Raw genomic sequence first — 21808 nt, forward strand, 5'->3', positions numbered from 1 at the left:
GTAACCTCTAATCGAGATACTAAATGAGTATGTTGCATCTGTATTTACTGTGGAAAAGGATATGGAAGGTATTGACTATAGGGAAATAGATGGTGACATCATGCAAAATGTTCAGATTACAGAGGAGGAAGTGCTGGATGTCTTGAAACAGGTAAAGGTGGATAAATCCCCAGGACCTGATCAGGTGTACACGAGAACTCTGTGGGAAGCTAGAGAAGCAATGGCTGGGCCCCTTGCTGAGATATTTGTATCATCGATAGTCACAGGTAAGGTGCCGGAAGACTGGAGGTTGGCTAACGTGGTGCCACTGTTTAAGAAAGGTGGTAAGGACAAGCCAGGGAGCTATAGAACAGTGAGCCTGATGTTGGTGGTGGGCAAGGTGTTGGAGGGAATCCTGAGGGACAGGATGTACGTGTATTTGGAAAGGCAAGGACTGATTAGGGATAGTCAACATGGCTTTGTGCGTGGGAAATCAAGTCTCACAAACTTGATTGAGTTTTTTGAGGAAGTAACAAAGAGGATTGATGAGGGCAGAGTGGTAGATGTGATTTATATGGACTTCAGTAAAGCATTCGACAAGGTTCCCCATGGGAGGCTAGTTTGCAAGGTTAGATCTCACGGAATACAGGGAGAACTAGCCATTTGGATACAGAACTGGCTCAAAGGTAGAAGACAGAGGGTGATGGTGGAGGGTTGTTTTTCCAGACAGGAGGCCTGTGACCAGTGGAGTGCCACAAGGATCGATGCTGGGTCCTCTACTTTTTGTCATTTACACAAATGATTTGGATGTGAGCATAAGAGGTACACAGTTAGCAAGTTTGCAGATGACACCAAAATTGGAGGTGTAGTGGACAGCGAAGAGGGTTACCTCAGATTACAACAGGATCTTGACCAGATGGGCCAATGGGCTGAGAAGTGGCAGATGGAGTTTAATTCAGATAAATGCGAGGTGCTGCATTTTGGGAAAGCAAATCTTAGCAGGACTCATACACTTAATGGTAAGGTCCGATGGAGTGTTGCTGAACAAAGAGACCTTGGAGTGCAGGTTTATAGCTCTTTGAAAGTGGAGTCGCAGGTAGATAGGATAGTGAAGAAGGTATTTGGTATGTTTCCTTTATTGGTCAGAGTATTGAGTACAGGAGTTGGGAGGTCATGTTGCGGCTGTACAGGACATTGGTTAGGCCACTGTTGGAATATTGTGTGCATTTCTGGTCTTCTTCCTATCGGAAAGATGTTGTGAAATTTGAAAGGGTTCAGAAAAGATTTACAAGGATGTTGCCAGGGTTGGAAGATTGAGCTATAGGGAGAGTCTGAACAAATTGGGCCTGTTTTCCCTGGAGCATCAGAGGCTGAGGGACGACCTTCTAGAGGTTTACAAAATTATGAGGGGCATGGATAGGGTAAATAGGCAAAGTCTTTTCCTTGGGGTCAGGGAGTCCAGAGCTAGAGGGCATGGATTTAGGGTGAGAGGGGAAAGATATAAAAGAGACCTATGGGGCAACTTTTTCACAAAGGGCAGTGCGCGTATGGAATGAGCTGCCAGAGGAAGTGGTGGAGGCTGGTACAATTGCAACATTTAAGAGGCATTTGGATAGGTATATGAATAGGAAGGGTTTGGAGTGATATGGACCAGGTGCTGGCAGGTGGGACTAGATTGGGTTGGGATATCTGGCCGGCATGGATGAGTTGAACCAAAGGGTTAGTTTCCATACTGTACTAAATGACTAAATAATTAGGCCAGAGTTTAACAAATAAGGGGTTTCTCAAGAATAAGGACAAAAGTTGCTTTCTCACTGGTCATTGGTCTTTGGAATTCTCTTTCCCAGTCAGTGCTGAAGACCACTTAAGTGGAAGGATCACTGAATATTTTTAAGGCTGAGTAAAAGAGACTCTTGATTGACAAGGGTGTCAAAAGATCAAGGGGGCAGACAGGAAGGTTAAGTTCAGGCCACAAACAGATCAACCATAATCTTATCAAATGGTACAGAAGGCTCGAGAGACCAAATGATCTGCCCTGCAGCTAATCAATATAGATGTATGTTTACATGTGACATGCAAATGAATGACGACGCTAATGCTATCAAATAATTCGCCAAGGGATAGCACTTAGAGGAGGAAGTGGATGGGTGGGTCAAATGTAGATCATTTGAGAAATTCACAACTGATGTGGTGGGGATGGGAAGAAACTCCATTGTTGAAGATGGCCTCGGATTTGAGTGTTATGAGTGTGACTAAGCAAGAATAGCCCACCAAAGTGGATAACAGAGGGAGTTGGAGATGTTGGAGTGATTGACTCTGTCTGTGGCCGCAGAGAAGTGAAGGAGGAAGGAGCATTTCTTTCATACAGCAACTCTATTGTGAAAAAGACTTGCGCTTACATACACGTGTTCACAACTTCAGGGCATCATGTAATTTACAGAAAATGGAGTAATTTAGTTGCATTATCACCATTTCTGATGTAGAAAACAGTTTACCACTTCAACAACAGACCGAAATGGATTCTATAAGCTAAAACGACTGATTAAAAAAAAATTGTTAAAATTCTATAACAAAAACAAATCAACTGCAGTGAACAATCTTGGCAAATACTAAGGAAGTTTAGTATTTACCTTCATTTAACCAAATTGCCCCTCCGCCATGTGCCAATTAAGGAATATTTCGCTTTTATTCAAGCTTTAAAAGTTAACAATGGCACCGCTCTTTTGTTTTTGGATGGACTAAATTAACTGGCAATAATGCATAAGAAATGTACTATGATTCAGTAGTTGTTATAATTAAAAAGGACTTTTATTTCCCCACCTCTATTCGTCTTTGCTCCATTTTATTCAGTTCTTCAAGAGCTTCCTCAGGCTTAGTTTTCTTTAGTTCTTCAAACCTCTTCAAAATCTCCTTCTGCTTAATTTTCTTCATCACTTTGTGGAATCTATGTGGAGAATATTGAAAAATATAAGAAACTGTTTCCAGGAAGTCAAGTATTCAAAGCATTACAACACAGATACATTTTGACAAAGTACTGTATAGTGCATTGATCTTCTTATGCATATTCATACTTCTGTGGTTTTAAATATTTCTTTAAAACTCAACTTTTCCATGCCACTAACATACGATGTAACGAGTGGAGTCACTTGGGGATCCATGCTGAGCCCTCAATATTTTACAATTTACATCAATGACATACATAAGGGGAGCAAAGACATGATTACTAAATCTGCAGATGTCAGAAAGATAGGTAGCAAAGTAAGTTGTGAAGAAGACTTAAAAGTTGCAGACTTCCAGCTAGGTTGAGTGAGTGAGCAAAAAAACTTGGCAGACTGAGTACAATGTAGAAATATGTGATGGACTGTTCACTGTGATTGGAAGAATAATAGAGTAGTGTTACTTAAACAGAGAACAACTGCAGAATTACAAGGTGCAGCAGAATCTTAAGTGTTCTACTCCATGATCTGAAAATGTTAGCATGCAGGTGTAGCACATAATCAAGCATGCTAATGTAATGCCATCCTTTATTAGAATAAATTATGAACACAAACGGAAGGATGTTCTGTTTCAGTTATGTGCATTGGTAAGACCACATTTTGAATGTTGCGTGCAGCATTGGTCTCCTTATTTAAAGGATGTATGTAAACACATTGGAGACAGAAAGGTTTACCAAAATGGTAAATGGAATGTGTGGATTGCCTTATGAAGATATGTTGGACAAATTGGGCTTGTTTCCACTTGAGTTTAGAAGAATGAGAAGTGGCTTACTTGAGTTGTAAAAGATTCTGAATGGCTCTGGCATGGTGGACATAGAAAAGAGTCCAGAAATAGGGAGCATCACTTTAAAAATTATAGGTCACTTTTTAGGACAGCGATGAAGAGAAAAAACTTGGAGAGGACTGTGCAACCTTGGAACACTTTGCCTCAGAAAGTGGGAGAGTGGGAGTGGGTGTGGGGTGGAGGAGAGGCTGGGCAATAACAACATAGAAACAACATATGGGCGGCACAGTGGCACAGTGGTTAGCACTGCTGCCTCACAGCGCCAGAGACCCGGGTTCAATTCCCACCTCAGGTGACTGACTGTGTGGAGTTTGCACATTCTCCCCATGTCTGCGTGGGTTTCCTCCGGATGCTCCGATTTCCTCCCACAGTCCAAAAATGTGGAGGTTAGGTGATTTGGCCATGCTAAATTGCCCGTAGTGTTAGGTGCAGGGGTAATTGTAGGGGAATGGGTCTAGGTGGGTTGCGCTTCGGCGGGTCGGTGTGGACTTGTTGGGCTGAAGGGCCTGTTTCCACACTGTAAGTAATCTAAAAAAAATAGGACGGGGACATTTAGCATGCCCAGATCACTCTGCCATTCAATAGGATCATGTCTAATCAAACACTAATCCCTTTTAACCAATGGCATGCAGGTTGATGATAATCAGAAATCTATCAATTTCTACCTTAAACAGACTCAAAGACACGTATATGGTTCTGAATTCCAAAGGCTCATAATCCTCCACGCAAATAAATTTCTCATCTCATACGTAAGGAGCGTCCCCCTTATTTTTAAATTGCACCCCAGTTTGAAATGGGATGTATTTTACCTGCATCAACCCTGACTATTTCATTAACTACTTTGTACGTTAGGACGAGATCAAGTGTCATTCTTCAAAACTCCAATTTTGCCCAATCTCTCTTCATGGGACAGCCCCACAGCCAAATAAAAAAATCTGATGAAACTTTGTTGTATTCCCTCAATGGGAATACATCTTTCCTGAGGTAAGGAGACCAAAATCAAAGTCCAGACCAAAACCAAACCAAGCTCCTATTACTCTTTCACTACACATTGATCAAATTCTCTTGTAATAAAGGCTAACATTCCAGTAATCATCCCAATGGCTTGAAGCACCAGCACATTAGCCTTCAGTGATTCACCAACAAGGAAACTAGACCCTTTTGCATATCTAACTCTTTACCATTTTAGAAATACTTTACATATCTGTTTTGTGCACTGATGCAGATAGCCTCACATTTTTCCACATTATATATTCCATGTTTTTGCTCATTCACTAAATCTAACCAAATTTTCCTGAAGCTGAAGATGTTTTACATCTTCTTCACAACACATTATTTTCTACCATCCACAAACTTGGAAAACATGACATTTGGTCCCCACTTCAGAATGATTGACTTATACTCTAAACAGGTACAGCCCAAGTACCAATCCTTGTAGTACACCACTAGTCACAGTTGTCAACAAGGGAGCAAACTACTTATTTCTACTTAATCTTCTGTTAGCTAGTCACTAATCTATGCCAGTACATAAACCCTTATTCAAGGTTTGGTAGAAGAACAGAGAACAGCCAGGGAATTCCTAGAGGCATGGCACTCATCCACAGACTCTATCAACAAACACATTGACCTGGACCCAACATACCGGCCACTACAGTGGACAGCTCAAACTGACAACCGGCAGCGGCAGAGACAGGCCACTATAAATACCGGAGAAAACAGCACAGAAGCGCTTCACAGGAGGCTCCCAAGCACTGAGGATGTCACCTAGACAGGGAATGAAACGTTTGCAAGACAAATTCCCAGCTCGGCGAACAGAACCACAATAAACCCTTATGTTCAAAAGTTCTCCATTACTGATTTTTGTCAGTAACATCTTCAAAAGACTCCAAGAAAGTTCATCAAGTATAATTTTCCATTCACAAATCCATGGTGACTAAGTTCAATCAGCTATCTATTCATTATTAGATTCTAGCATCTTCCCTACTGCTGATGTAAGGCGAACAGTGATCTATAGTTCATAGCTTTCTCACTCGCTCCCTTCTTAAATAGTGGGGTGACATTTATTATTTTCCAATCTGAAGGTATCAGTCCTTGAGGACTGGAACACCTTCCAGAGCCCTTGCAGAAGCCCTGGAACCATAGTGAGATCCAATTTGAACAGAAGGTGAATTGCTGGTTAAGTTATATTTAAAATTTCTTTTTATAGCTCAAAATGGAGCCAGACTGTGGTGACAAAACACTTTTCACTGTATCTTCAAGATGTATAGGAGTAGAAAATCATCCATTCATTCCAGAATCTATAGAATTTCCGAAGATAATCACTAATGCATTGATCATGCCTGTCGCCACTTCCTTCAATGCTCTGGGATGAAGGAGCTCCTGGATATTTATTAATATTCAGTCCTATTAATTTATCCAGTAGAATTTTCTTAATTCTAATTTCACTTAACCCCACATTCTCCTGTGCCACTTGGATCTTTGCTTGTCAGGGGATTTCTGGTATCTTGCTTAGTGAAAATTCACATTCGTTATAGCCAAACATCTCCTTTTAATGCAGCTAGTTCATTTTTGCTTTCTTGTGGAAAATATTCATGTTCTATTCTCCCTTTCCTCAGATTCTTAGTTCTCCTTTGTTGTATTCTGTAAAACTCAATCTTCAGAATTAATGCTAGTTCATAAAACTAGAAACTTTATAAGCCTTTCTTCGAACCTTATGCAATCATGAACTCCTCTGTTAGAAAAGATCAGTCAACTGTGGCAAAGTGCTGTAAATCACAGATTTTTAAAATTTATTCGTTGCCTACAGATTGCCTCAACTGATTTTCCCAGCCTACCTCTGCGATTTGCACCTCATCTTTTATATTTTCCAATTAACACTCTTGTTTCAGAATGAACTACCTCACTTCCAAACATAATGAAATATTTCATCATATTACGGTCATTTATCCCAAAAAATTCTTTTACAATAAGATTGTTAATTAGTAGTTTTCATTAAATGGTCTGAACTTGTTCTTCTAAAGGATACTGGTTATGCACTTGGAAGATGCTAAGAACGTTTACCAAATTGCTGCAATGCATCTTATAAGTGGAACACTGGGACGGAGGGGGTGAATGCTTAAGATGGTGGATTGCTGATGGAGTAGGGTGCTTTGTTCTGAACCATGTCAATGCTTGAGTGATAGGAAAAGATGTTATGATACTAAGAAATATCATTTGAGCTGCTACAAATCACAGAACCTACTGGTCAAGTCACATCATTCCAAAGATATCTGCGCAGAAGCAGCAGCTTGCCCTCAGCCTCTTTTTGCTTTTATAGCTTGCTTTTCTTTGTATTTCAATTACTCAAACTCATCACAGAAAGTTATTTCTGGTAATTGACAGCACATGTATCATTTCTAAGGCACAGTAATAGTGCAAGACTAACATCAATCTCTTCAGTCCTATGAAGCAGCTTCACAATACTTTATTCATTAAAAACTTGGGTTCTAAAATGTAAGAACAATTTATAATTTGAAATTGTATTTTTATTTTGTTGTAAAGCAAGTTAGTTTTTTAGTTTCATTTTTGATTTGTTCTGAGTAGTTACAAGATGCTTGAAGGTAGGCTTGGTTTACATGCACTTTAATTTGATCTTTAAATCGAGGTGAACAGTTCAGTGCAATAAGGAAAAGGACAGAAGAGAGAAACAAACTGCTGCTTCTTAGTAACTGGAGTCCAGTAAAAGAGAAAATCAGAACAATCCAGTAGTGGTCAGGCAGTATGCAGGTTCATTCAGACAGAAGACATCCCTGATAGACAGGTGCAGTTAACACAGGTTACAAGCTGAACAGAAGTCATGAGCAGTTTAGAAATCAGTAAGAGAAAAGCTCCAGAAACAGAAGACTGATGAGGTGTTAGAGAAATAAAAAAAATCTACAAAAGGCAGTTGAAGACATGAGTTAAAGAACACACCTTAAGCAGAGAGTAAGACGAATCAGCAATTTGTTTAAAGGTCTCAGGAAGAGACCTTGACTAAAGAAAACAGCATCACTGAATGCGCAAAACCTTGCTGAGAAGGAAACAGCCGTTCCAGCTCAACAAGACGACGGGTAACCCTTCACTGAGGCAGGAGTGTCTGAATAGGTCATAATAGGGGTAAAAGGTTGAAACATTATTTCAAATAATTACAATTAAATCGTGACAACTAGTGTTTATAAAGGATAACACGTTGTTCAAAATAAGTGGACATTCGAGAAGCTTGGGAGTGGAAAGTCTCCTCATCCAAACAGATGAGGTAGAGGCGGAGGTATTGGGAAAGTGGGATGGAGTCCTTGCAGGATACTGGGTGAAAGGTAGTGTAGTCCAGGTAGTTATGGGAGTCTGTGGGTTTATAGTAAATGTCTGCTTGTAGACTAATGCCAGAGATAGAAATGAAGAGGTCAAGAAAGTGGAGGCAGGTGACCAAGATAGACCACATGAATTTAAGGGCAGGGTGGAAGTTGTCTTATTATCTGCCTCCCATGCTGCACCTTGTCAAAGGCCCTCTAGAAACCCAAATAGATTAGGTCCACTGGCTCTCCTTTGTCTAACTTGCTTCTTACCTCCTCAAAAGATTCGTTCGGCATGATGTCCCCTTGATGAAGCTGCCCCAGCCTATTTTACCATGCACTTCCAAGAATTCCACAATCTCATCCTTAATAATCTTGCCAATGATCAAGGTCAGGCTAACAATTCCCTGTCTTCTGCCTCCCTCCCTCCTTAAACAGGGGTGTTACATTAGCCATTTTCCAATCCTTGAGGACCTGCCCGGACTCCAGGGATTCCTCAAAGATCAGTACCAATGCATCTACAATTTCCTCAGCTAACTCCTTTTGAATTCTGGGTACAGTCCATCTGGTTCAAGTGATTTAGCTAGCTTCATACTTTTCAGTTTTGTTAGAAAATTCTCCTTCATTTGGCCACTACACTCACCTTGGCCCCTGTCTCTCCTGAAATTCTAATATGCTGCTGGCATCTTCCACTATGAAAGCTGATGCGAAATTTCCCACTCTTTATTTGTTCCCATTGCCACTGTTCCAGTGCATTTTCCAGTGGTCTAATGTCCACTTTTGCCCCTCGCTTACTTTTTATATATTTAAAGAAACTCTTGCAATCTTATTTCACATTACTTAGCTAGCTTAACCTCATATTTCATCTTCTCCCCCTTACTGCTTTAAATTTCTCTTCTCATGCATTTTAAAGACTTCCCAATCCTCTGGCTTCTCATTAATGTTCACCACATCGTCTGCATCCTCTTTTGCTTTTATGCTGTCCCTGATCAGCCATGGTTTCTTTCTTCTCCCCTATGAATGTTTATTCTATCTTGGGATCATTTTTTGTTGTGCCTCCTGAATAACCCCCAGAAACTCCTGCCATTGCTGCTCCATTGTCTTCTCTGCCAGGTTCCCTTTCCAATCCATTCTTGGCAGCTCCTCCCTCACCTCCAATTAGCTTTACTCAACTGTCATACCATTACATTTGATTCCAGCTTCTCCCCCTCAAATTTCAGGGCAAATTCTATCATAGTACAGTTGCTGCCCCCGAACATTTGATTCACCTTAAGCTCCATAATCAAGTCTGCCTCAATACTTATCACCAAAGTTCAGAAGTGCCTGATCACTATTGGGCTTGATCATGAGCAGCTCCAAGTACAAAACCCATCTCTCAGGCAATCAACAATTTTCTTTTGTTGCGAAACACTATCAAAATTTCCTAGTCCACCTGCGTACTGAAGTCCCCTCATGATTATTTTAATAGTGCATTTCTTACATGCCTTTTCTTTCCCAGATTTATATTATGTCCTCTTGTACATCATTAGCTCTCACTTCCATGAAATCATAATGTAAGCATGTAGAAAATTAACAGCGAGCAATTATCTTTCTCCAGCAAGATTCAGCCCACAATTTCATCAACTGAGCATTAGCTTCTCTCAATTATAAAGCTAATTCTGAATCTGAAAGTCTTACTTTTTGCTCTTGATTTTCTTTGATCTTTTTGCTTTAGCTTCATAGTATGACTGAAGGACCCTTGCTTTCTGCAGTTCAGCTCGACGTTCCTTTGCCTTAAATGAAACAGAAAACATGTTGTTATTCTCCCAAAGAATGGAGATGCTGCTGACTTCCTTAAATGCCCTCAGGAAGGGATAATGAGGTGCATTCTTGAACCACTGCAGACCTGATGTAAGGGTAAGATCCAACCACTGTGCTGCTAGGTAGTTCCTTGATTTTGACTCAGCAGCAAAAAAATGGCAGCACAGTTCCAAGTTCCAAGCGTGGTTTAGAGTGGAACTTACATGGGACAGCTTTCCCATGCATCTGCTGCCCTTGTCCTTTTAGGTCATAGGAGTCCAGAAGATGCTGTTTTAAGGACAAGTTGCATTAGTACATCTTGAAGACTGTATACGATGCTGCCACTATGCATCAGTAGGGGGAAAATTGACTGCTTGTGATGGATAGCAGGCTATTTTACGAACTGTAGGTACACTCAGTTAGACAAGAGAACATTCCTTAATTGTCCTGACTTGTGCCTTGTTCACAGTGGACAGGCTTTCAGGAGTCAGGAGGATAGTTAATTATTGCAAAATTCCCAGCCTCTGATTTGTTCTTGGAAGTCATTGTATTGATACCTGTTGGTCCAGATCATAATCAGCAATGGTAATGCCTTGACATGCCACTGTTATGGGGAGACGGTTAGATTTTCTCTTATTTGACATGGTTATTGTTCAGCATTTGTGTGGCATGAATGTTACATGTCACTTTTCAGTCCAAGCCTGGAAGTTGTCCAACTCTTGTTGCAAAAGGATACAGGATGCTTCATGATCTGAGTCGCCACTGCTGTAATTGAACATTGTTTAAATCAGCAAATATCTCCTTTTCTGACCTCAAGATATAGGAATGATCTGTGGTGAAGCAGCTGAAAGTGGTTCATCCTTAGACATCACCCTGATGACCTCATGCAGCAAATGTTCTAGGACTACTGGTCTCCAACAATCCATCTTTCCTTGTGTCAAGCTAGACTTTGGAGACTAAGGGATAAGGGTTTAATGTAGCCCAGTTTTAAGCACAAAGTAGGCAAGTGATAAAACTTCCCTGCAACACATATACATGCTTAGATATGAAGTGTACCTCTTGTAGACTCATAGCTCGGATAGAAGCTTGTTCTGCAGCTGTCAATGCTGGAACAGACACAGGCTGCTTGTTCTTGTGAAGTAAGTTGAAAATCTCCTGTTCCAAGGGTGTCCGTGCCTTGAGTAAATAAATTGAGGACAAATTATCTTGTAGAAACAGACAATGAGCACATATTACACCTCACCCATGAAATTGAAAGGAAATTTGGTTGCATGTATGGCAAGAAGGCTAGATTAAAGAAAACAAAATTTAAATCAAGACAATGCTCTCAGATTAGAAAGACATAGTCATTGTTGAGATTTGTTTTATTAATTTGAGACATGAGTGCTTGAGGCATAGGAATTCAAAGATACTCTGTGAAATTAACTAGGAATTCCAATTTGCTAATGACATCCAATGGGATTATGGCAAATTGTGACAATGGTTTTAAGCAATACAGAACAGCAGAGATGAACAAGCAGATTAGCAAATGCGTAGAAATTAAGTAAATAATACAATAGAATATGTAGAGGAATTAGGTTGTGATGGTAAGATTTTAAGCAATGCTTTTATGCACAAGACCATGCATGAAAATAGACAAATGGAATCCAAGGGCATTGCAAATTCACTAAAGTCCAAAAGTTACAGTTGTGGACTGACAAGACGATTAGTATTCTTTGAAGTAGCAGCATGTGTTTTGGATAAAAGAGGGCATACAGGAGTACAGTACTTGGATTTCCAAAAGAAATTTGATAAGTTGCCTCATCAAAGATTACTGGTGAAAATAAAAACTCGATGTAGGAGATTACATATTAGCATGCACAGAAGATTGGCTTGCTGGGGAATGTGGAACTAGGAGAACCTGTTTTAAAATTAGGAGTTGCCTTTCAAGGTAGTGATGAGAATTTTGCTTTTCTCAGAAGGATGTGCAATTTTGCCTCAGAAGGCAGCGGAAACAGGGTCGACAAATATTTTTTTAAGACAGAGGTGGATAGATTCTTACTAGGCGAGGGAATCAAGGGTGATGCAGGGGTAGATGGGACTGTAATACAAACAGATCAACAACTGACTTTTGAATCATGAAACAGGCCCAAAGGCTGAATAATCTTATTTCCAAGTCTGTAATTTTGAAGAATAATGATAAGGGTGGTAACAATTTGTTTCTGCAGATGCAATATGAACATTAAAATGTGTAGATAATAAAGCAATAAAAAGAAAAAAAAATTACAATCTAGGACGATTGTTAAAAAGTCTAACTGCTTGCTACAGACTGTTCTGAAACACAAACCATTAGAAAAAAATTGAATAACTGATTATTCTTTCTCAAGCAAAATTGGAATGTGGGCAAGAATTGGAGGAGTAAAATATCACTTGAAACAAAATCATGGCTTATTTTGGAGATTTTTTTATAAAATCCCTCATATGACCATTATAAATACACAAGTTCAAAAAGTGAATATCAGCCAGCGTTTTCACCACAGAAAGCATCACAAAGACCAATTCTGTCCTTACTCAATATTTACACAGTTTGCAACAAGGAGTGATACGAGGCCATGGAAATTAATTTCTAATTAACCAATTAGACGTCAACCATGGGATGACAGAAAAACAACCATTCCTTGCCCTGAGCTATTGAAATCAGCTGTAAGATTGGTGCAGCACGGTGGCACAGTGGTTAGCACTGCTGCCTCACAGCACCAGAGACCCGGGTTCAGGGTCCCGTCTCAGGCTACTCTATGCAAACTCCACACACGTTCTCCCAGTGTCTGTGTGGGTTTCCTCCAGGTGCTCTGGTTTCCTCCCACAATCCAAAATTGTGCAGGTTAGGTGAATTGGCCATGCTAAATTGCCCATAGTGTTAGGTGAAGGGGTAAATGTAGGGGAATGGGTCTGGGTGGGTTGCGCTTCGGTAGATTGGTGTGGACTTGCTGGGCCGAAGGGCCTGTTTCCACACTGTAAGTAAGTAATCTAATCTAAAAAGATTCTATGCGCTGGCTCTGGAGAGATCAATTAAAGTCACTATTAACTACTGAAGTTACAGCCTTTTGATGTTTGGCTCAGTTGCCTGAACTGGACGGACATTAAGTGAGTCTGGATGTAGATTTGCTTGTTGAGCTGGAAAGTTCATTGTCAGATGTTTCGTCACCATAGTAGGTAATATCTTCAGTGATCCTCCGGATGAAGCACTGCTGGTTTTTCCTGCTTTCTATTTATATAGACCCATCGTCTCGCTACCTGGAACACCAACTTACAGATTGGCCAAGGAGCTACACCAAAGACTGAAACACTTAGTAAAAGACTCACACCACTCCACCCAAGAATTCCTGAAGACCAAAGACACCAAGATAGAAGAGGATGAAATAGTGGTCTCCTTTGATGTAACAGCCCTGTTCACATTAATCAGCATCAACCTGGTCAAGGAATCAATGACTACACTATTAGAAAACCCAAAGACACATCCATCAAACACCACCAACTTCATTAGCAAAGACAGTACCACCAAGCTGGTGGACCTATGGCTTACCACCTACTTCACCTTCAACAACTAAACCTACAGACAAACCAACGGAACACCCATGGGATCTCCGATATCAGAGTTCTGAGCAGAGACTCAAACAAACAGCTCTGCCAACCATCCAACCCAAACTCTGGGTCTGCTATGTGGATGACACCTTTGTAATCACTAAACAAAACAAATTAATTAGAGGAAACCTTCAAGACCATCAGTAATACACTTACTCGCATAAAATTCACTAAAGAGGAAGAAAACAACAACAAACTGCCATTCCTAGATGTCACAGTAGAGCAAACAGCCAATGGGGAATTTCAAACCGGCGTCTATAGGAAAACAGCACATACGGACCAAATATTGAACTATAGAAACAATCATCCCAACATCCACAAATGAAGCTGCATCAGCATATTATTTTAACAAGCCACAACACACTGCGGCACAGAGGAATTACGAAGACCAGAGGAAAATCATCTACACAGTATATTCAAAAAGAATGTGTACCCAATTAATATAGTCCACCGATTTCTCAGCAACAACCCCAAACAGGCAGACAAAACACGCCCAGACACCCTAGCCACTCTCCCCTACATCAAACACATTTCGGAAATGACAGCCAGACTACTCAGACCCCTTGACATCATGGTAACCCACAAACCCACCAACACATTAAAACAGCAGCTAATGAACTTGAAAGAATCTATGCAGACAAGCAAAACAAATGTCCTTTACAGAATACAGTGGAGGAATTATAACAAACACTACATTGGACAAACAGGCAGAAAACTAGCCACCAGGATACATGAACATCAACTAGCCACAAAACGACATGACCCCTTTTCACTAGTATCCTTACATACAGATAAGGATGACATCACTTTGACTGGGACAACACATCTATTCTAGGACAAGCCAAACAGACACATACATGAGAATTCCTAGAAGCATGGCATTCCAACCAGAACTATATCAACAAAAATACATTGACTTGGACGCCATTTACCATCCCCTGAGAAAATGAACGGGAAGTGATGTCACCACAGGAAATGACATCACTAACCAAAGGAAACCCAAACACTGAAATAGAAAGCAGGAAACACCTGCAGTGCTTTATCCGGAGGCTCATTGAAGATGTTACATAGTATGGTGACGAAACATCTGAAAATGAACCTTCCAGCTCAGCGAGCAAACCTATATCTAGAACCTCAACCTGAGCTACAAATCTTCTCAAAACTTGCTGTCAATTGAGTCACATATTTCTACTCAGTTATGATGCATATATTTCAGAGAAAGAATGTGCACAAAACTGAGAGAATTTGGATATTGCTTTGTATCAATGATTTCCTGCCTGCTGAATTCCCAGCTTGAATGCACCTCCCTGAATCTATTCAAAAAAAAAGAAATACATACATCTTTAGATCTTAAAGACAATTAGGGCTTTGGGAAGAAAATGAGCATATGATATTGAAATAGAGAATTATCCATGGCCAAACTGAATATTGCTGTAGGCTTGAAGTGCTGAATGGTCTACTCCTGCTCCCAGTTTATAATGATTTTATTTTTGAACAAATGCCTACCAAATGGTGCTTTTCTTAAAAAAAACTGTTTAGCACCATTAGCCAGTCAACAAAAGTATGAATGCTAAGACTTCATCCACAGGAATCGTACAATGCTGTTCTTTGCTTTTCGAAAGTTACTTAACAATCCCAACTATATCCAACCTATGATTACAGGTTGACTAGGAAATTTTATTTTTGGCTTTAATTCAGGTCATGAGTACAGCAAAGCAACACTTTCCAAAAATCATCCTCTAAGCACCACATACTGCACCATACCTTCCAGCCGGCTATCATTTCTTCCACTGGTTTGACAGTAAGTTGTTCTGCATTTAGTGGAAAGATGAGCTGCTCTGCTTTCCGGTTCTGTAGCACAGTGTGATTCCACTTTGTAACCTCCTTTGATGTTTTCTCATATGCCAAAGACCGTTGAATCTTTTGACAGAAACAAAGTTTGAAAATGTTCAAATAATCAATCTACATTGAACAACTGACAAAGTTGAAATAATTTCACTCTTTTGGGTATATACTGTTTATATAATTACCAATATTGTATTATGAAAAATTGTTTTCAGAATAATGAGTGTTAGAATTTCGATATTATATACCTACAAATCCCAAGAAATGTATTTCAGATGCTGATGAACATCCAATTCATTCAGAACATTTGATGGTTTTACCATGTCAATTGGACAGACTTAACATATTACCTGTAAAATGATGGAACTATCCTGTATATCACATGACTAGGCAATGTTTGTTCTAAATTGCCTGGCTGTGCAACAACCCAGAGGCTTCCTACAGGCTGAGCACAAAATGACCCATTTTGAATAATTGCACTCACATGGCCAGACAAAAACTATTACAGGCCCCGCACACTTACGTGAAGAGACCGTACATTACAAAATAGATTTGAGGTGACATTGCTAGTCACTGACTTAAGGAAACATGAGGGCACTGAATAATGTTGACATGTTTATTATTTTTCACTAACGAGTTGAGTGTGTGTTGCTAGAAAAGCACAGCAGGTCAGGCAGCATCCAAGGAGCAGGAAAATCGATGTTTCGGGCCAGAGCCCTTCAACAGGAATTCATAATGAAGGGCACCAGCCTGAAATGATGACTTTTCTGTTCCTCGGGTAATGACTGACCTGCTGTGCTTTTCCAGCAACACACATTCAACTCTGATCTCCAGCATCTGCTGACCTCATTATCTCCTTTTTCAAAAATGAGTCAAACCAAACAATTTCAGCTTAAAACAAAATGAAGAGAAATCACTGATATCTTATTTCTCCTATCTGGAACAGTTTCATATTTTTAATTCATTTGAAACATCAATTTATTTCTTACCATGCTGATCATAACACAAAACTCACCACAATTCCAAATGCGACCCAAGCTATATGAATCCTAAAATAATTTACCTTTTCACTTTGCTGTTTGCTCAGAGGTAAATCTAAGGTTTTGTTTGTCTTCTCAAATGTCTTGAGCTGTTTTTTCACTGTACTCAGTGATGAAAGGGATGGTCGAATGGTTCGCAGCAGATCTGATAGTTCAATCTTCTCATTAGCACCTGGAAGAAAGTGTGAGTGTTGATTAAATAAATTAAAAATCTTCAGCAACAAATGGTGAATAATTAACTAATCTAACATGGCATTCATTCAGGCAGCCAGAATGAAATGTTGCTGTGCATAATTTTGCTCATTAGTTTATATAAAACCAAACCTCTTCCCAGACTTCTTCTGTCACAAATTTTGTGCACTCTTCCTCTCATGTTTGCTGCAGCAGCACACCAGCTGCTTTCTTGCAATAATGCTTTGCCAATTGTCAGAAGGCTACTTATGTGCTGTAGGAGGTAGAATTTACAGCTGAAGTCTCTCCATTTTTTATACCAAATTTCAAAATGCATTCCACTCCAGCAAGTAACGCTGCCTAGTAAAGAGCAACTATACCATCAAAATAATACAAGCCACATAACTATCTTGAACAAATACTATCACTCTGCAGTTATTGCCAGGTCAGAATTCTGGAATCCCCCATCCAACATTATAATGAGAGCAGCTATAATGAATACTCTAACACTAACTGTTCCAAGAAAAGGCACATCTTTTCTAAAATGTGCAATGAGGTCTTAGCAGCAACCAACTCTGGCTACTAAACTATAAAACAAATGCAAATTTTCTTCCTTCCTCAACCCAAGGGCAGCACAAATTTAATGGATACATTATGATGTGAACAGTGGAGAACCATGGGAAATAACTCTAGAGCCCACACAATTAAAAATCACAACATCAAGTTACAGTCCAACAGGTTTAGTTGCAAGCACTAGCTTTTGGAACGCTGCACCTTCATTAAGCGGTTGCCCTTCTGTAACAGCAGTGCTCCGAAAGCTTGTGCTTGCAAATAAACCTGTTGGACTATACCTTGGTGTTGTGTGATTTTTAAACTTTGTCAACCGCAGACCAACACCGGCTCCTCCACATCATAAAGCCCACAGAGACAAACCCAACCACAAAACTCTCCCCTGAGAGGGGAGGCAGTGGTCGAATGGTATTACTGCTGGACTGTTAATCCAGAGACCCAGGTAATGTTCTGGGGACCCGGGTTCAAATCCTGCCACAGTAGATGGTGGAATTTGAATTCAATAAAAAGAAAATCTGGAATTAAGAGTCTAATGATGGCCACGGATCCACTGTCAATTGTCAGAAAATTGTCCTTCAGGGAAGGAAACAGCCATCCTTACCAGGTCAGCCCTACATGTAACTCCAGACCCACAACAATGTGGGTGACTCTTAACTGCCCTCTGGGATGGGTAATAAGTCCTGCCCAGCCAGCAACATCCTCATCCCATATATGAATAAAAAAAATTGAACACTGAAATTGGAGTCATACTGGGCTCGAAATGCTAATTCTGCTTTTCTCTCCGCAGAGGCTTCAGGACTTGCTGAGTGTCTCCAGCACTTATAGAGTCATAAAGATGTACAGCATGGAAACAGACCCTTCAGTCAAACCTGTCCATGCCGACCAGATATCCCAACCCAATCTAGCCTCACCTGTCAGCACCTGGCCCATATCCCTCCAAACTCTTCCTATTCATAAATCCATCCAAAATGCCTCTTACATGTTGTAATTGTACCAGCCTCCATCACGTCCTCTGGCAACTCATTCCATACACGTACCACCCTCTGTGTGGAAAAAGTTGCCCCGTAGATCTCTTTCATATCTTTCCCCTCTCTCCCACCCTAAACCTATGCCCTCTAGTTCTTGTCTCCCCAACCCCAGGGAAAAGACTTTGCCTATTTACCCTATCCATATGTCTCAATTTTGTAAACCTCTATGAGGTCACCAGTCAGCCAAAATGCCACAGGGATAACAGCTCCAGCCTGTTCAGCCCCTCCCTGTAGCTCAAATCCTCCAACCTTGGCAACATCCTTGTAAATCTTTTCTGAACCTTTCAAGTTTCACAACATCTTTCCAATAGAAAGGAGACCAGAATTGTATGCAATATTCCAACAGTAACCTAACCAATGTCCTGTACAGCCGCAACATGACCTCCCAACTCTTGTACTCAATACTCTGACCAATAAAGGAAAGCATACCAAACACCTTCTTCATTATCCGATCTACCTGCGACTCCACTTTCAAGGAGCTATAAACCTGCACTCCAAGGTCTCTTTGTTCAGCAACACTCCATAGGACCTTACCACTAAGTGTATAAGTTCTGCTAAGATTTGCTTTCCCAAAATGCAGCACCTTGCATTTATCTGAATTAAACTCCATCTGCCTGTTCTCAGCCCATTGGTCCATCTGGTCCAGATCCTGTTGTAATCTGAGGTAACCCTCTTCGCTGTCCACTACATCTCCAATTTTGGTGTCATCTGCAAACTTACTAACTGTACCTCTTATGCTCGCATCCAAATCATTCATGTAAATGACAAAAAGTAGAGGAGACAGCACCGATCCTGTGACACTCTACTGGTCACAGGTCTCCAGTCTGAAAAACAACCCTCCACCACCACCTTCTGTCTTCTACCGTTGAGCCAATTCTGTATCCAAATGGCTAGTTCTCCCTGTATTCCATGAGATCTAACCTTGCTCACGAGTCACACATGGGAACCTTGTTGAATGCCTTACTGAAGTCCATATAGATCACATCTACCACTCTGCCCTCATCAATCTTCTTTGTGACTTCCTCAAAAAACTTAATCAAGTTTCACTCAATCAATGTGGGCTGCATGGTGGCACAGTGGTTAGCACTGCTGCCTCATAGCGCCAGAGACCCGGATTCAATTCCCGCCTCAGGCAGCTCTCTGTGTGGAGTTTGCACATCCTCCCAGTGTCTGGGTGGGTTTCCTCCGGGTGCTCCGGTTTCCTCCCACAATCCAAAACAAATGCGCAGGTTAGGTGAACTGGCGAGGCTAAATTGCCCGTAGTGTTAGCTGAAGGGGTAAATGTAGGGGAATGGGTCTGGGTGGGTTGCGCTTCGGCAGGTCAGTGTGGACTTGTTGGGCCGAAGGGCCTGTTTCCACTCTAAGTAATCTAATCTAATCTGTAAGTAATCTAATTATCAAGTTTGTGAGACGTGATTTCTCACGCACAAAGCCACATTGACTATCCCTGATCAGTCCTTGCCTTTCCAAATACATGTACATCCTGTCCCTCAGGATTCCCTCCAACACCTTGCCCACCACCAACGTCAGGCTCACTGTTCTATAGCTCCTTGGCTTGTCCTTACCACCCTTCTTAAACAGTGGCACCACGTTAGCCAACCTCCAGTCTTCCGGCACCTCACCTGTGACTATCGATGATACAAATATCTCAGCAAGGGGCCCAGCCATCGCTTCTCTAACTTCCCAGAGCTCTAGGATATACCTGATCAGGTCCTCTGGATTTACCCACCATTACCTGTTTCAAGACATCCAGCACTTCCTCCTCTGTAATCTGGACATTCTGCAAGATGTCACCATGTATTTCCCTACAGTCTATATCTTCCATGTCCTTTTCCACAGTAAATACTGATGCAAAGTACTCATTTAGTATCTCCCCATTTTCTGCAGCTCCACACAAAGGCCGCCTTGCTGATCTTTGAGGGGCCCTATTCTCTCCCTAGTTACCCTTTTGTCCAAATGTAGGACATTGACTTTAAGATCTCTAATGTGGCAGCCACTAATGATATCATATGGCAGCCTCTAATGATATCATATGGCAAATGTCATAAGATGCAAATCCAGATGCATATATAAGGAAATAGATATCAGATCATGATACAGACACATTCATGTTTTCATCACATTTGTAAAAGGAAGCAGATTTATAATTACAATTCGGTACATACTAACTTCAATTAGATTTCTGAGATTGAAAAGCTTAGTAGGTTAATAAACAAAGTCTAGTCTATACCTTAGCTGCTGTAGAATAATTTGGTAGCTGCTTTTTGACTGGCTGAAAATGAATGTTCATGTGCAGCAGAAATGTAAGCAAAACAAAATGGACTGTAAAAAAAAACTATGGGTTTCTATTACTTTTTATTTGATTTATTATTGCCACATGTACCTAGGTACTGTTTTACATGCAGTACAGACAAATCATACCATATAAAGTGAATTAGCGTAATAGAACAGTGAAGAATGCAATGTCACGGCAGCAGAGAAGGGGCACAAACAGCGAGATCAATATTAATGTGAGGGGTCCATCCAAATGTCTTAACAGTAGGGAAGACCTTCAATCTGTTGATGCTTGCTATTTTTGTATCTGCAGCCCAACAGAAGAGATTTGACGAGATTATTACTGGGGTGCAGGGGTCTCTGATTATGTTGGCTGCCTCCCTGAGGCAGCAAGAAGTACTGATGGAGTCAACGGATAGAAGGTTGGCTTGCATAATGGATTGGGCTGCGTTCACAACTCCGTAGTTTGTATAGTCATGGGCAGAGCAGTTGCCATACCAAACAGTGATGCATCCAGATAGAACACTTTCTATGGTGCATCTATAAAAATTGACAAGAGTTCGTATGGACATGCTAAATTTCCTTAGCCTTCTGAGGAAGTAGAGACATTGTTGTGCTTTCCTGAAGCTTTCTGCTCTCAGCCAAGAGAAGCTATTAGGCAACTACATCAGTGTGCGCAAACGAAATATGAATTTGAAAGAGTGACAAAGGAGACCAACAGGCAAAGAAAAACAAAATCTTGAGTGCTTAACACATGACTGCATCGTTACACGTATCAATTTTAACTGTTATTTGCGCAGAAACTTTTGAGTACTGTACCTTCTGAACTGACAGTGAATTCTGACACTTGTAAGCTGGCTTCCGTCCTCTCTGCCAATTTCTTCCTAAATTAGAAATGAAAATAATAAACAAAGTCTAATTGTTTATTTGAAGAAAACATTTACATATTTTTGATAAATACTACTCAGATAAAAATCACACAACACCAGGTTATAGTCCAACAGGTTTAATTGGAAGCACACTAGCTTTCGGAGCAACGCTCCTTCATCAGGTGATTGCTCCTTCATTGTGACAATCACCTGATGAAGGAGCATCGCTCCGAAAGCTAGTGTGCTTCCAGTTAAACCTGCTGGACTACAACCTGGTGTTGTGTGATTTTTAACTTTGTACACCCCAGTCCAACATCAGCATCTCCAAATCATGACTACTCAGATAGATTTCATTTGAATTTTGATTGTACACTAATTTACAAATATAACACCAGATATATAGAATGGTGAAGTGATTAGCTCCCATGCTGAACATTATGAAAATTACACAAATATACAGAATGCTGCTTTACTTACAATGTCAACATTAGAGCATTGCAAGCTCACCGCAAAAGATTAATTTAGCTGTTGTGTATAGTGAGTGA

General features: G+C 40.6%; 1 protein-coding gene across 2 annotated transcripts in view; it reads right to left on the minus strand.

The window, feature by feature from the left end:
- The window catches only part of LOC140495865 (U3 small nucleolar RNA-associated protein 14 homolog A), a 70957-nt gene that overhangs the window by 21286 nt on the left and 27863 nt on the right, over positions 1-21808 (minus strand). For both annotated transcript variants that reach the window (XM_072595070.1, XM_072595069.1), the window contains 6 exons: positions 21214-21278; positions 16375-16523; positions 15231-15386; positions 10902-11021; positions 9744-9838; positions 2800-2923 (listed from right to left, as the gene is read on the minus strand). In XM_072595070.1, the coding sequence (XP_072451171.1) occupies positions 2800-2923; positions 9744-9838; positions 10902-11021; positions 15231-15386; positions 16375-16523; positions 21214-21278 (709 nt within the window). The remainder of the gene's footprint in view (positions 1-2799; positions 2924-9743; positions 9839-10901; positions 11022-15230; positions 15387-16374; positions 16524-21213; positions 21279-21808) is intronic.

This window comes from Chiloscyllium punctatum, chromosome 25 (assembly GCF_047496795.1).
Source record: "Chiloscyllium punctatum isolate Juve2018m chromosome 25, sChiPun1.3, whole genome shotgun sequence".
NCBI lineage: Eukaryota > Metazoa > Chordata > Chondrichthyes > Orectolobiformes > Hemiscylliidae > Chiloscyllium > Chiloscyllium punctatum.